Here is a 14799-nt window from a genome sequence, read left to right as displayed (position 1 = left end):
GAAAAAAAATACAAAAATATAGAGCACTACTACATTTTCTTTGAATTAACTAATGGATCGGCATCATGGGGATGAAGAGGATGATCAGGGCGAACATCGTGAGCGGAAAATGGGAGGAGCGAAGGAGAAAGGCGGGAAGCCATCGATGGGGGAGGTGATGTCGAGCGCGAAAATTGTGGCGGGCGCGGCAAAAGGGGAGAAGTACGACAAAGCTGAGGTTTGCAAGGCTGCCAGCACCGTTCTAAGCGCTGCCTCCACATACGGTGGTTTCGACGAGAAGGAAGGCATGGGGAGTTACATCGGCAAGGCCGAAGGTTTGCTCCGCAAGTACGGCGGTGGTGGCACAGAGGGTGAGGGAGGTGGCCACAAAACTTCTCATTCTTCAGCTTCTGGGTCGGAGGAGAGCCGTAAAGGCATGAAAAAGCACACTAAAAGGGATGACGGTGAGGAGGAGGGTGGGCATGGTAAATTTGGGGGCTATTTAAAGATGGCTCAAGGTTTCATGAAGGACTAATCCAGCAATCGTCGTTAATCATTAATTACGTAAAGTTAATTGAGAAACTTAGATACACAGATATGTCAGGTGACAATGCAAGGCAATGATGCGGTGAACATTATAACGTGATTCATTTGAAGTATATCGTCACAAAACAGTATTTTCGTTGCATAAAAGTTTTTCTAACATAATAAAAGAATATTGTAAATTCCATATGTAAATTCTACATTATATTAAATTTGATTAATGAGAAACAACTAAACTGAAAAAAAATCCGGTGCCAAATTGGTGTCTCTAAACATAATCTAAATAGATTTAGGTGATACTTTTCTTTTGAAAAATAGATTTAGGTGTAGTTAGACGGGTTAGTCTTCAATAGTCCGGTTTACAAAGTAGTCCGATTATATATCCATTGAATTGACAAAATGAAAATAACATTAAATTAATTCAATCTTGACTGTTTATTTTCCATAGTACTAAATAATTTGGACTATCGTAATTAGACACATCAAACCATCTATATTTATATGAGGTCTGCCCAACAAAACTTTGATTTTTCTCGGTTGGTTTCAAAAAATTGATAAAAATAAATAAAATATTTAATTTGCATCCTATTCTGATCTCCTATTGGCCACTCTACTTTTGTTTTTCCAACAGAGGACCTAACCAGAATCCTTGTTGACCAAACAAACCAGAATCCTTATGACACGGGTTTGCCACCTGGCACCCACTCTAATTTTTAACACCGTTACATTCTCTACGGCTCCTTTTCTTTGTTCTTTTAACACGCTAGCTGCAGAGGAACAGATGAACCGAGGAACCGAGCTCTGCTCGCTCATTCATCTGCCGCTCTCTCTCCGCCCTCCTTCTACATCCCCCCACTGCAGTTTCAGTCAATCTTGTCAAAAGGTAAAATTTTGACCTCCTAATCGTCCTCGTTTTATCTTAATTTGCTTTAATCGTCGATTCGAATCTACGTAAATATATGCCGCATTGAAATTTTGAATTTTGGGATAATTGTTTGTTCTGTTCCTTGTTAAAAGCTTGTTAATTTCGCCTGTCAATGCTATGATCGTGCAAATTACTAGAACCCCAAATTATATTTTGCTTAATTATTTGTTGGGTAGTTCATACCCTAGCACTTTGGTTTCTCCACCAGAAATCAATTTATGAGTTTTGGTGGGTACTTTAAAATTATGCTGCATTGTGTTAAAACTTAAGGGTTTTTATGTTAACCTTAGAGAATGGTAAAGTATTTCACGTTCTAGAACCTAAATTGTTGTTGGTTATTCTTTGATTTTTCCCAGTATGCTAAGTGATTGTGCAAATTATAAGGTGTCTACTTCACTGGTGTAATAATGACTCTACTGTGAAATGGGTAATTGAAGTGATTGGGGTGTCTTGATTCGGACGTAATTTTCATCGGAAAGGGATCCTCTCCAGATCCCTTCCACCTAATCCACCGAATCCACCAATCTGGACCCTTGAAATTTGATTCAACGGCTACAAAACAGGGGGCCCCTTTAAAAGTTTTAATAACTTTAGCCCTTAGATCAAATTTCAAGGGCCTGGATTGGTGGATTCGGTGGATTAGGTGGAAGGGATCCGAAGAGGATCCCTTTCCATTTTCATCAAGCAAGTTTGTGTTAAGGATTTTTGGTGCTGGGTTGGTCTATTGTTGCAGGGGTTGCCAATGTGATGCATGTTTTTGTGTCTTTGTTGAATAAATTACTTGTTCACGTCAAAAAAGGATATTCAAATTTGTAGGAACTGAACTAGCTTACTGTTGACAGGGTAAAATTGAAGAATTTTTGAAGATTCAAGTTTCATGGTTGAACGGTGTTGCAGTTTCTGCAGTTTTAGTAATTAACCCCTTATTTTGTGTCGCCCTTATTTATTTGTTACGATGTGGGGTTTTGCTTCAAATGCTATCACAAGCGTTGGACTAAAACGAAGCTCATCAGAGCAGAGTCGGGTTTGCTTGGACTCCTCGGACGATGAAGTCTGCTCGAATTCAAGCCAAGAGGAAGGGTTAGAATGCCCTATATGCCTGGAATCTTTCAACATTGTCGAGAATGTGCCCCATGTCTTATGGTGTGGTCATACCCTGTGTAGAAACTGTGTCTTGGGGCTTCAATGGGCTCTCGTAAAATTATCCTCTCAAAGGTTTAAGATCCCATTTTTCATTTCTTGCCCTTGGTGCCACCTGTTGTCTTTGCGGCTGATTTATAAGGGTAATCTAAAGTTTCCTCGCAAGAATTTCTTCCTTCTATGGATGGTTGAGAGCTTTAATGGTGATAGGTTAAAGTTTATTCCTGCAATCAGTGGGGAAAATCAACTAATTGGTTGTCCAATAGCAAGTTTGGCTATTGGAAATCAAGCTGCCAACGGTAACCTGAGGAGGAACCGTTCTAGTTGTCCTTCACTTTCAAGGCATAACCGTGATGATAGGGGTGGCCCTGTGGAGCGGCATCAATTCTCGCTGCACAAGTCTTTGGATTGCTTCATTCACATTACATCCAAGTTCCCATTAGTCATATTGTTTCTCGTGATTGCATTTTTCGCAATACCTGGCAGTGCTATTATTTTGGCAATCTACTTGTTACTCACAGTTGTTTTTGCAATTCCGTCTGTCTTGTTATTGTACTTTGCATACCCGATTTTGGAAAGGCTGGTAAAGGAGATAAGCTCGTGACACATCAAATTGAGTCTTCGCTATCCAAAGCCTTCTCAGATTCTGTTGCATGTTTGACAGTGGAAGTTTCAAGAGTGTATGTGGCAAGTTTTCTTGGGTAATTTGTAAGTTCCGACTTCTGTGTCTAAATGATCAATCACTGATGTAACTATCATTATTTGTTTGAAGTAACTGATTTCCTTTTGCCCAGGCTTGAGTACTCTCAAGATTGTTGCTCATGTTATTTTAGATGAGGTAATGAAAATTATCGTAGTGAATTTACATGCATGCTTATTTGAAATCCGCAGAAAATGAATATATGGCTATGATGTCTAATTTGCTATATGAAATGAGTGCCTATTAGTTAGTTTGTAATTGGGAAATTCCTCTGTGTTTAATTTATACATGTTTTAGATATGGTACGGCTAATAATGCGGTGGAACTCTTATTATGATTACACTTTCTGAGTGAAAATACAGGATCGTGAAAGAAATGTGAGCAATTGGTCTAATTACACGCAGAAGCATGTTTTAGGAGCTTTCCCTGTTGTTCTCATTGCATTTGCCTTTTCTTTCACCTTCAAGACTTCTTTCCTATGTCTCTCCTCTGCCTTTGCCCTAGCTCCTTCTGCAATCTGTTTGATAGTTTCCATCTCGCTGCCGAACTTTAGTACTGCTTTTGCTCTTTTTCGCTCTACTTCACTCTGCTTTTCCAATAAGTGGAATATTAGTTCATGATCAGATTATTGATTATATATGAAAATAAAATGGAGCAAAACCTCTATTTTATGGAGATGGTTTGTGCTTTTCTTCTTCTTCTTCTTCTCCCATGCAACTATTGTGGCGTTTATTTTCTCATACCTGACAATGATGTGGCTGTCAAAACCTAAATGTAACATGATGTTTCAATTATAAATTATGAAAATGATCGCCGATTTCTGAGTAGCTACCTTTCTTTAAGTCTAGCGATCTCAGTTTCCTCCCAAATATCTGCTTGTGTTTTCGTTGTTCCAGGTCCTGTTGAACTCGGCCTCCTGGTTTCATTCCAAGGGCTTTCAGGTTTCGTAGTTGTGGACAGATTGGGTTTTGGCGCTGCAGTTTCAGGGTTTACACCGCCAGAGCTGTTTGACTGTTTATCAGCAAAAGTTGGAGTTTTCTTGATAGATGGGGCAGGAAGGACGGCCTTTTCAGGGTTCTTCCCGGTTGTGGCAATGCTTATTGGTACCTTGCCATGTGGATCTTCTCGTTCTGGAGTCCTTTTCGTCGAACCTGCACCTAATACAGAACATCTTCTTGGTTCTAGTTTGAATGCTGAAAACTCAGTGTTTAGGGTCGTTAACAATGTTATGCGTATAAGATACTTTACCTGAGAATATTTTGGAAAATCTTCCACTTCCAGACACCGGCTTTGAAATTGTTGTTTCTTCCTTTCCGCTCTTGATCCTCTCGGTAGTTGGTTTACGCTCATAGCCCGTCTTTTTCTTATCAGAGATGGCCGAATCTTCGATTGATTTGATGGCGAATGCAGCAGCTCCCACCGCAGTTGCATGCTTCATTGCATTGCTAGCATCATAATCCTGACTCGTTTGTCCTGAGAGCCGTCTCTGGAACCAGTTCTGGGTCTTCCTTTTCTCTGCAAGAAATAGCTTAAACCACTACCAAAATTTGTTCCCTCACCAAATCATTTTGCATATTATGCAGCAGAGACAGAGCCATATGTTACCTTTGAAAGACTCAGTTTTCTGCGGCGGTATTCTTCGGCCGTAGACGCTGCCTGACTCTTCAGTCTTCTCTTGTCCTACGCCGGAAATTCTCACCCTAACAATAGTGATTAGTAATCATAATTACATAATCAAAGTCGAATATTATAGGAGTTAAGGGCCGAATTACCTCATTTGGTTAACTTCCATTCTTTCAGACGAAACAAACTCGGAATTTTCTACTCTGTGAATAAGGGTTTGGTGCTCATAGTTTGGTGTTTATTTGAAGGATAAATTAGAGAAGATGAGAGCTTGAAGAAAGCTAGTTAGTAGGCTAGTTTCAGGGCAAAGCTGGCAAGAAAGCTTGAGCTTACTTTGCACGCAAGTTGGGGCTTTTTGGTGAAGGAAAGTATTGCTTCTTTTCAATGATTCTTAGCTTTCAGAATTCTAAAAGAAAAAAATTCTATGAAACGTTTATGCAAATCTTTATATTTCGAATAAAGTAATTAATATTCCAAAGAAGATGAATGAGTAAAAGTAGAAGAAACAACAAAATTAGTCGCAATATCTAAATTGGAAATATCGAGAAATGACTCGTTATCTATAAGGAGCTGAAGAATATTTAACCGAGAAAAAGACTAGAAATGCCAGCCTTCCCCGATGGAAAGTCACTCCTTTGATTCTCACTTCAACATTCTCAGCTAAAAATAATGGAATGAAAAACATAGAAAGATGCTTTCATTGAGAGTTGAACTCAAGACCTCCCGCTTACTAAACGGGTGCTCTAACCAACTGAGCTATGAAAGCATTGTTGCTGATACTCTTACCCGAATCTATTTTATTAAAACCGCTCAAACCAACACATATGGGCTTTCGAAAACTACACCACACCATTCTTTCCCACTTCCATTACCATCAATTGAACATGAAGGAGTCGGGTGCCCATGGCATCCTACAGCAGCAACAGCACCACCAGCAGATGTCTCCAACTGCTAGAGAAATGCAAGAACATGAAGCACTTGCAGCAAGCTCACGCCCAAGTCTTCACATCTGGGCTCGGCAGCAACAGCTTTGCTTTGAGCAGGCTCTTGGCCTTCTGCTCGGACCCACGCCATGGAAGCCTCTCCCATGCTTGGAAGCTCTTCCAACACATCCCACAGCCCACAGTCTGCATCTACAACACAATGTTGAAATCTTCACTGCTCAGAAATGAACTCATCCTGACCGTCAATGTGTTTACCAAGATGTTGCAGAACGGGATGTGCCCAGATAATTATACCCTCCCTTATTTGTTAAAGGCTTGTGCGAGGATGCAAAGGTCTTGTCTTGGGGAATTGGTTCATGGGTTCTGTTTGAAATTGGGTTTTGTTTCTGATATCTTTGTGGGTAATTCTCTGGTAGTCATGTATTGTGCGTTTGATGATATGAAGGGTGCACGGTACGTGTTCGACGAAATGCCTAGCTTAAGTGTAGTTTCATGGACGGTCATGATTTCTGGGTTTGCAAAGGTGGGCGATCTTGACATGGCGAGATTGTTCTTTGATGAATCTCCGGTGATGGACAGAGGAATATGGGGTGCCATGATTTCTGGGTATGTGCAGAATAGTTGTTTCAAGGAAGGTCTCTATTTGTTCCGGTTGATGCAGTTTACTGATATAGAACCTGATGAGGCAATTTTTGTGAGTGTTTTATGTGCGTGTGCTCATTTGGGAGCTCTGGATACTGGGATTTGGATTCACTCGTATTTGAATCGGCTTCGGTTGCGGTTGAGTGTTCGTTTGAGCACGGGTCTTATCGACATGTATGCTAAATGTGGGAGATTGGAGTTGGCTAGAGGACTGTTTGACGAAATGCTGCAACGAGACACGGTTTGCTGGAATGCGATGATTTCGGGAATGGCAATGCATGGAGATGGCGAAGGTGCACTTGAACTGTTTAGAGAGATGGAAGATGCTAGGGTTAGGCCAGATGATGTTACTTTCATTGCTTTGTTTACTGCTTGCAGTTATTCCGGCATGGCAGATGAAGGAATGAAGGTGTTTGATAAAATGCATAGGATATACAACATTGAGCCGAAAAGCAGACACTTTGGATGTATTGTTGACCTTCTAAGCCGCGCTGGGCTCTTCGAAGAAGCAAAGGGGATAATTGAAAGAATACCCACTTCAAGTAAACCCTCCGAAGAAGCAGTGGCTTGGAGAGCATTTCTCAGTGCTTGTTGCAATCATGGACAAGCTCAACTAGCTGAGGTCGCTGCGGAGAAGCTCTTTCAGCTGGAAAGGCACAGTGGGGTCTATGTCTTGCTCTCGAATTTATACGCAGCTTCGGGGAAGCATGGTGATGCCAGAAGAATGAGGAATTTGATGAGAAACAGAGGAGTAGAGAAGGCTCCGGGTTGCAGCTCGGTCGAGATCAATAGGGCAGTTCATGAATTCATTGCGGCGGAGAAAACTCACCCGAAAATGGACGAAATTCAATTAGTTTTGGAGACCATAAAAAAGCACTTGGATTTTTCAGGCAGCGATCAATATTTGTTTCTAGTTGACAAGACTTAAATCAAAGCTTTTATGTTCGACTTCCGAAGTCCTAACATTACCTGCTACTATTTTCCATATAAGCAACTCCTTGGGGAGGTAGCAACATAGGAACTCACCAGTGACGGCAAAACTTCGTCGATACAGATTTCTATTTCATTGATTCAGCGACTATGTGAACCCTTGTTTGGGCAGTACTAAGCACAATTAGTTAAAACAAATAAATAATAGTTCGATGTCTTTTGACTAAACGAGAAATTCCGTGTCAGTGAGCTCGAGAACTTTGTGTATGCCTATTGGTTTTACGCCTGGTCGGAATGCATTCCCTTCAATATACCTGTGATGAACATGCAACAAAGATATCAAATAATCTGCTACATAATTTCAGGAATTAAAAGTTTCCGAGTTCCAGACAGAAACTTACATGTCTTTCAAAAATGGGTGTTTGTAGAAGGCATCGGGAATTCTCCCAGAAAATTGATTGTGATCCAAGTACCTAAAATCGATAAAATAAAAAAATAAAAAAAATCTCAATCAGAAATGAAAGAAATTATATATTCATTCCTCAATCTTATGTGAAGGGTAGATCCTTTGTCAAGGTTGTTCAGTTAGCCCAAGGTTTGCTATACTAATGATATTAAGTTCGCTGATATCGCAAGAGTCTAGATTCAAGTTGAATATTGGGATAAAGAAAGAGGAGGCAACTCCTTGATAAGTACCCTTCGACACCAACTAGTATAGCACAAATGCAAAGAGAATAAATATCATAAGAAGAAACTCACAAGTAAGTCAATCTCGGAATATGGGAAAGTCCTAATGGAACAATCCCAGACATCTTGTTGTACGATAGGTACCTGTAAACAAGCAAAAGAATTAACCCAACAAACTTCTTCTCCGGTAAATACATAATAAAATCCATCCTCGATGATGATAGTAACTCAAGAGTTCAGAAGCAAAACTTCAAAGGAGACATACAAGATTTCCAATGAGAAAAAAGAAAGAAAGAAAGAACGAGAGAGAGAGAGAGAGAGAGAGAGAGAGAGAGAGAGATACAAGATTTCCAATTTGGTCAAGTTGGCGAGCTGTGCTGGAATCCCTCCCGTAAGGTAGTTGTTGTTTAGGTAACTGCATATCCCAGTTTCAAAACGATTCACTTAATCTTTCATGTCATTTATACTAGAGGTAAAAGTAATTATGTATTCACCAACTTGGATTAACTTACAGGTTACGCAAAGCTGGAAAGCAGCCCTCAATACGTATGAGTTCCCTAATAGTACCCACCAAATGATTGTTACCAACATCCCTATGAACAAATAGCATCAACGGCACACGCGTTAGTAACCAGATACAGATGCATTATCATTAACAACATACATGTTAAGAATTATCTAAACATACAAATGCCGAAGATTTTGCAGAGTTCCTAGTTCTGGAGGAATCCTCCCAACAAGGCGATTTTCTTGCAGATAGAGATAACGAAGCTCAGGAAGATTAGCAAGCTCCTTCGGGATTTCCCCCTTAAAATTATTAAAGCTTAGATGTCTGCAAATGATTAGTAGACAAAAACTAGTGAATAAGTAAATCATGGTGAATTAGTAGTCCAAACAAGAAAATTTCAAAGACATTGCGAAAGAAAGAATCAAAATTCACTCACAAATGGGTCAAACTCTTGAGTTCACCAATTTCCGGAGGAATGACATCTTGTAGCTTATTCCATCTCAAGTTACTGAGAAGCAACGATAATTAGTAAAGAACTAGAAATCTAAGCATAGATGTTCAGTAGAAACCAAATTAATCTTAAATAAAAAGAAATAGAGAAGGGGATGTACAGCATTTTGAGACGCTTCAAACGTCCGATTTGCGGAGGAATTGGGCCGGTCAACTTGTTGTTATGGAGATCCCTGTGACACAGACAGAGTCACTTACATATATAGCAGATTTTTTAAAACAAAGATCATGAGTGTTGACAAAAACTAAGAAACAACTTATGGGTTATTAATGATGTATTTGCAACTTACAAATTAAAGATTTTGAAACGTCAGTTTGTATTAATTGTGATAATTGCTAAGAAATTACAGACCAGAAGATTGAAGAGGTGTGTGTTCTTACAGCCTAGTGAGATCCAAGAGATTGGTGACGGCAGTAGGAAAAGGCCCAACAATTGAGACTGCATAAACCTCCCTGCAAATTTCCAAACCAAAAACAACACATAAATGCACAATCTTCAGTTAAAACTAAAAACTCTGGGAAATCGAATCGAATGGAATGTGGAAGAAGTGATGTTCTTACAATTCGGTGACGACTCGATAATCCCCTTGAGTGGAGCAAGTGACGCCGGACCACGGCGGAAGGTCGCCGTCTCCGCACGGATCGTCTCCGACCCAGGCGTACACCACTCTCCAACCCAGCGACGCCTTGATCTCGTTCAGTGCTTTCACTGCCCAAAGAAACCACCAATTACCATAACCAAATCACAATCGCAGAGAGGGAGAGAGAGATGGGAGGACTTACTGTCGCGTTTGAGGGTTTTGGCGTCGAGAAGCAGCGGAGGGAAGACGAGGAGGAGGAGGAGGAGGACCAGAGAAAACGCGGCAATTGGAAGACGAAGCGCCATTGTCATCTCCAAAAGAGAATTTCGGAGATCTCTGATCTCGGACTTCTTCACTCGCACACAGTTTCAACTCGGATTAAGCAAGCGGCATTTAATTATCTGATTAGATATAAACCACTGTACTTAATTATGATTTGTTAAGTAATTAGCTGAGAGATTAGTGATAATCTCTCCAAAGTCTTCAGTCTTCTGCCAAACGCGGAATTGGAACTCTGCTTTCGTCCGTCGGTGACTCTTTTTTCTTAATTTTTAAATTTTATTTAATTTTATTTCCTTCATTTCTATTGGTCGGGCCTCCTACGGGTTTGTTTTCTTTGGGCCTCCTCCCGGGTTTTTCTTTTGAGCCCGGTCTAGTTTTTATCTACGGGTGTACACATGGGCCGTTTTTTGGGCCCTTCATTTTTCTCTTTTCAGTATTACTCGAGCGGTATTGAGCAACGGGAGTTCGAATTCAAATTTCAAAAAAAATAAATGACTTTAATCAACTGAGTTATAAATTTTATGCATCTTTTGATTCTTCCTTGTATTCTCAAACTTTATTATTCTTAATTTTTCGAAATAACATTCTAATCTTAAGGATAGAGTGTTGTCTTCTGCTAATACATCTATAATAAGAACTCGATTTTATCCTTGGTGTTGTTCAAAAAAGTACACATGTATTAGCCAATTTACTCCACGAACTTGTAAGGTATGGTCTGAATATTTTTGTTTACACCCAATAACGCGTTTCATTATTAAATGCACCTTCATGATATATGCAATTTATATTTCACCTTATTTTACGAGGAAAGCGAGAGATATATGAAATTGAGGACTTTCTTATATTACGAATATCATGGGAAACACATTCATTATCCAAAGAGCAATTGTGTCACGGGATTCACCTCACCTTATATGGGAATGGGAGATGCTATTCTCTTGGTTGACAAATTTATTCAAGTACGACACCTCAATTGCAATAAATTTTTTAGTGTATCAGAAACGGTCTAGTACACTAAATGTAATAATAAAATTGGTTGATTTTGACACTTGTGCACTGAGCCATATTTCCGCACACTAAAAATTTCCACTGAATTGCAACATGAAACATGTTATATATTCATGGAAAACTTATGAACATAAAGTGAGGGCAAAAAGTGAAAAAGGCAAAAATTGAAAACCCGAAATCTAAATTAAATTCATTCATATATTTCATAGCTACAAAAGCTTCAACTGACTATCTAAATTCGGACCCACATGGTACAAGTCCACTTTGACCTCAGAAAACAAAGCTGTAGATCCAAATCTATTTATGACATTCATGGGCTTCTTTTGAGCTGCATGATCCCGCGAAGAACATCAATTCAAGAAAATTTGAGGACCATTTCCGTGCTCGTTTTTGCTGCTTCCACAAAAACTTGTCTCGTGACTTTAATTACTTACTAATTAAATCGACTTAACTATACTAAACAAATTTAAGGTAGTGATGATATGTTCAAAAACAAGCATGGAAATAGTGTGTGCATGGCGAGAGAACGATCTAGTAGCAAGTAATTAAGAAAATATATAAACTAGTACACTTAATTATAATAAGAGGATGAATTAATTCAAGAACTCGCTAGCTCCTCGATGGTAATGTTACCCCGTGCATGATCGTCGTTCATATCACTTCAGCCGGAAGACGGAAAACCGGCTCGATTTTGGGCGCTCGATCAAGAAACGAGCAGGGCAAGAACGACTTTGGTGATGAGAGATGCCAAGAAACGCTCAAGAACCGATCAAGAACGATAAATATAATATATCCATGGTAAAAAATTCAGAAATTTGTTTTGATGAGGACGTTACTTGGGGTGCAGGGTGACTTGATGAGGTAGTGGACTGGACTTTCAATTGTGAAGAGGGTTGGGACCGGAGGGGACTAATCTCTTCTCCACACCGTATCTTGGATCAATCTCGTGACCATCTTGACGGTCGCCAGGAGCCGGCTGCGAGGGGCCGGATGGGGATACCGGTGACAGCGGTGAGAGGGGAAGGCTGGCGTGGAATATTCTGTGGTGGGTGAGTTGAAGGCACAAAGAACGTAATTGTGCGCTCGACGATTCCGAAGCTGAAGTCTGATGATCGCATTCACCGTGGTGGTGGGTTTCTTGACTATGGAGGCGGTGGGGGTTTCTTGGTGTAGCATCGGTTGGGTTAGAGATGGGTGTGGCAGCGGATGTGACAAAAAGTAGGGAGACAATGACCGCCGCTGCCGCCATGAGAAGAAGCCGCGGGAGGCCGGAAGTGGAGGAGGGAAACGAAAAAGAAGAGTGAGAGCTCTTGGTCATTTTTTGGAGAGAGCGATGTGAAAGGGTGGTGGTTTTGAGAGGTGGAAGGAATTGCAGTGGTAAAAGGAGTTTAATGCAAGGGAAAGGCGCAAGAGACACATGAAGGACTTAAATTCACAACTCATTGTCCTTTCTATTCCTCATCACCATTCACCAATATATATTGGATACTTTAACTTACTTTTATGTCATATTTTTAGGTCTGGGTTAAATTATTCTGAGTAATATTATTTAGATATGTAAAATTAATATACACGTATTATAAGATGTGCTAGCGATATCAAATGTTTTATTGCTATTATCTTGTCATATGAGTCACGTAAATATGTTATATAGTACCCTTACTCCCATATACTTTTAGGTCTCGTTTGGCAGCTTGGATAATACAAGTGCTACCAATACTATTTCAAAATACTTAGGAAGTCTGTGACTCTGAAGCCAAGTTCTAACATGATGCATAGCAAGTGATTGTTTTTATTGAAACAAGAAAATAGATGCTAACAAAACATTCACAACTGAACAAAAAATAAAAGATAAAACACAGAACAAATAACATTCTACAAAACTAAAAAACTTCAGAACCGGCCCAGGTTCTGTACACCAGCAACGAGCCCTTCGCTGGGAATCTGGGTCACTGTGAGGATAAACTTCTTGGTTTCCACAACGCAACAGTCATTGAAAATCACCCGCTCTGCCTTGTGACCCAAGCAACTGGAGGGATGCAAGTGTACCTTATCCATGGCTCCTGTCAGGTAGTGCCCGGAACCACTGCCGGATGTGCATTGTAGGTGAGCTACCTGAAACGAATATCCGGCTAACATGGCCCTCTTGATGTTGACAGATTAGTCAGGACCAGTAGTACTAATGCTAAATAACTTGAGATCACAACGAGCCATAATGCTCGCTAACTGCTGCCTAATGTTGTCTGCAGCCTTCAATGCCGCGTGATTGACAAAGTTGAGCTCGCACCAGGATGGATCCTCATTGTTTTCCTTGTAAGCACGATACACATTCAGCAGCGTGAGGTGATCTCCATCGACATGGATAAACCTTGCTTTTCTCAGCAGCGCAGCCGATTTTTGAGCCTCCCCCGAGGCTGAACAAGGGGACTCAACGGTACTGAAAGCATGGCACAAATGGACAAAATCTCATGTGAGCAGTTGAGTTTAGGGCTAACAATAAGCATCTTCGATAGCTGAGGATCTAAGGGGAACTCGCTCATAATCTCCCCCAGCTCGGTCCAACGGTATTCGTCATCCATTGCTCCCAGACGCTTCAAGATCTCTATCGCTTCCATCATTCGCTCGGGCTGAGGAGTCTCCACAAAATCAACTAGCATCAGATCCATGAGAACTATTTTCCTCAAAGTAAGAGCTGCCGAAGCAAATTTGGACCTACAAATTTCTGTCTGTGTGCGTCTTTGAAGATGGTTTCGGAGACTATTCTCACTGTAAAGTCTGAAACATTTCCCGGGCCGGGTTCCCCCGGCACGTTCATGCCTCAGAGAGGCACTTGGCCAGAAATTGGAGACACCAACAAAGATTCAACAGGGACAGGGGGGCACTGTGGGCTATATACTTTATGTGCAACCAATCCCGTGTCAATAACATAAACAATTCCAGGTACGGTTAGAGAGGTTTCTGCAATGTCTGTTGAGACGACATTCTTCCTCCCAGAAATTTGATCGAACACTTGTTCTTGATCCGATGGCGCAAGACCAAGAGTTTCCGAATACAGAGGCACGATTTTGACAGGTGCAGATACCTGAAACCGAGCAGAAGCAATTACAATTGCTTGGTTAATTTTGCAGCACACGCTTTCTATCTCGTCCTCTTTGGGGAGGAAAACGAGTATATCTCCGGCAGCTTCAAGATCTCCCATCTGCCATTAGATGTGTTATCCCGCAAACAAGAAATGGACTGCTTAGAATCCGATTCAACAACTAAATGGTTGAGAACCAACGATAGACCCAACTCATATCCACGCCGCAGAGCCAAAGCTTCAACAGCAGCAACACACGGTGTAGGGTCAACTTATCCTTCGTACTACAAAATTGGATTGTTTGAGCGAAGAGTCTCGAGGGTATATCGAATAGAAGATAAAATTGCCCTTTTTAAAAGCCACATAAGAGAAGGAAGATTCCAAGTGCGGTTCTGTTATTGGCAAGACTTTGGGGCCCGTTGCAAGACTGCTTTACTCTTCCCTAGAGAGTTTCGGAGACAGCACCCGCATGGGATATCGTTCATCAAGATCTAGAGTTTCAGAGACAGCACCCATATGGGATATCATTCATCAAGATCTTTGAAGTTGTATGTCCCAAAAAGGCCTTCCCTTTCGCCGCATATCACCAGGTCTGTTAGCCATTTGGCGGGGTCCTTGTAAAAATCCAGTCCACAAACATCAGGTTTCCATTTTCACTCAGTTCTCGAAGTATCTCCATAGCTTCCAGATCTTTGGTAGTCATGACATCGATCGTCAT

The 14799-nt window shown here is 40.8% G+C and overlaps 5 protein-coding genes, 1 non-coding gene and 1 pseudogene across 8 annotated transcripts; 3 read left to right on the top strand and 4 right to left on the bottom strand.

The window, feature by feature from the left end:
• The first annotated feature begins 52 nt into the window (after positions 1–52).
• Positions 53–514, top strand: LOC103947353 (nodulin-related protein 1). Its single transcript, XM_009358261.3, has one exon. The coding sequence runs from the start codon at positions 53–55 to the stop codon at positions 512–514; it is 462 nt and encodes a 153-aa protein (XP_009356536.2).
• A 743-nt stretch (positions 515–1257) lies between these two features.
• Positions 1258–3458, top strand: LOC103947230. 2 transcript variants are annotated; one of them, XR_007253683.1, is made up of 3 exons: positions 1258–1405; positions 2290–3295; positions 3382–3458. XR_007253683.1 is itself a non-coding variant. In XM_009358097.3 (2 exons), the coding sequence occupies exon 2, from the start codon at positions 2403–2405 to the stop codon at positions 3189–3191; it is 789 nt and encodes a 262-aa protein (XP_009356372.2). In that variant the 5' UTR covers positions 1258–1405; positions 2290–2402; the 3' UTR covers positions 3192–3458. The 2 variants fall into 2 exon arrangements, 1 of the variants encoding a protein (XP_009356372.2); XM_009358097.3 differs by having other exon boundaries at positions 2290–3458.
• A 144-nt stretch (positions 3459–3602) lies between these two features.
• On the bottom strand, positions 3603–5246 carry LOC103947229 (uncharacterized protein At3g61260). 2 transcript variants are annotated; one of them, XM_009358095.3, is made up of 6 exons: positions 5060–5246; positions 4893–4987; positions 4536–4802; positions 4120–4438; positions 3949–4030; positions 3603–3873 (listed from the first exon to the last, which is right to left on the bottom strand). In XM_009358095.3, the coding sequence occupies exons 1-6, from the start codon at positions 5077–5079 to the stop codon at positions 3682–3684; spliced, it is 975 nt and encodes a 324-aa protein (XP_009356370.2). In that variant the 5' UTR covers positions 5080–5246; the 3' UTR covers positions 3603–3681. The 2 variants fall into 2 exon arrangements, with proteins under 2 accessions (XP_009356370.2, XP_009356369.2); XM_009358094.3 differs by having other exon boundaries at positions 4120–4444; positions 5060–5245.
• Positions 5247–5529: 283 nt separating this feature from the next.
• LOC103947228 (pentatricopeptide repeat-containing protein At5g66520-like) lies at positions 5530–7444 on the top strand. Its single transcript, XM_009358093.3, has one exon. It carries the CDS (start codon positions 5814–5816, stop codon positions 7422–7424), a length of 1611 nt encoding a protein of 536 aa, XP_009356368.2. The 5' UTR covers positions 5530–5813; the 3' UTR covers positions 7425–7444.
• On the bottom strand, positions 5603–5676 carry TRNAT-AGU. Its single transcript has one exon. It is a non-coding gene; the product is annotated as a tRNA-Thr (tRNA).
• Positions 7445–7525: 81 nt separating the features above from the next.
• On the bottom strand, positions 7526–10097 carry LOC125471566 (probable leucine-rich repeat receptor-like protein kinase At1g35710). Its single transcript, XM_048572127.1, has 11 exons — positions 9915–10097; positions 9693–9840; positions 9513–9584; positions 9233–9304; positions 9058–9129; positions 8802–8945; positions 8626–8706; positions 8457–8528; positions 8186–8257; positions 7828–7899; positions 7526–7740 (listed from the first exon to the last, which is right to left on the bottom strand). The coding sequence occupies exons 1-11, from the start codon at positions 10021–10023 to the stop codon at positions 7650–7652; spliced, it is 1005 nt and encodes a 334-aa protein (XP_048428084.1). The 5' UTR covers positions 10024–10097; the 3' UTR covers positions 7526–7649.
• A 2679-nt stretch (positions 10098–12776) lies between these two features.
• LOC103947232 lies at positions 12777–14448 on the bottom strand (annotated as a pseudogene).
• Positions 14449–14799: the final 351 nt, after the last annotated feature.

This window comes from the organism of the source record quoted next, unplaced genomic scaffold (genome assembly GCF_019419815.1).
Source record: "Pyrus x bretschneideri cultivar Hongxiangsu unplaced genomic scaffold, Pyrus_bretschneideri_v1 Contig6, whole genome shotgun sequence".
Lineage (NCBI taxonomy): Eukaryota > Viridiplantae > Streptophyta > Magnoliopsida > Rosales > Rosaceae > Pyrus > Pyrus x bretschneideri.
Note: the sequence above shows the minus strand (reverse complement) of the source record. Positions and strands in the feature narration are given on the sequence as shown.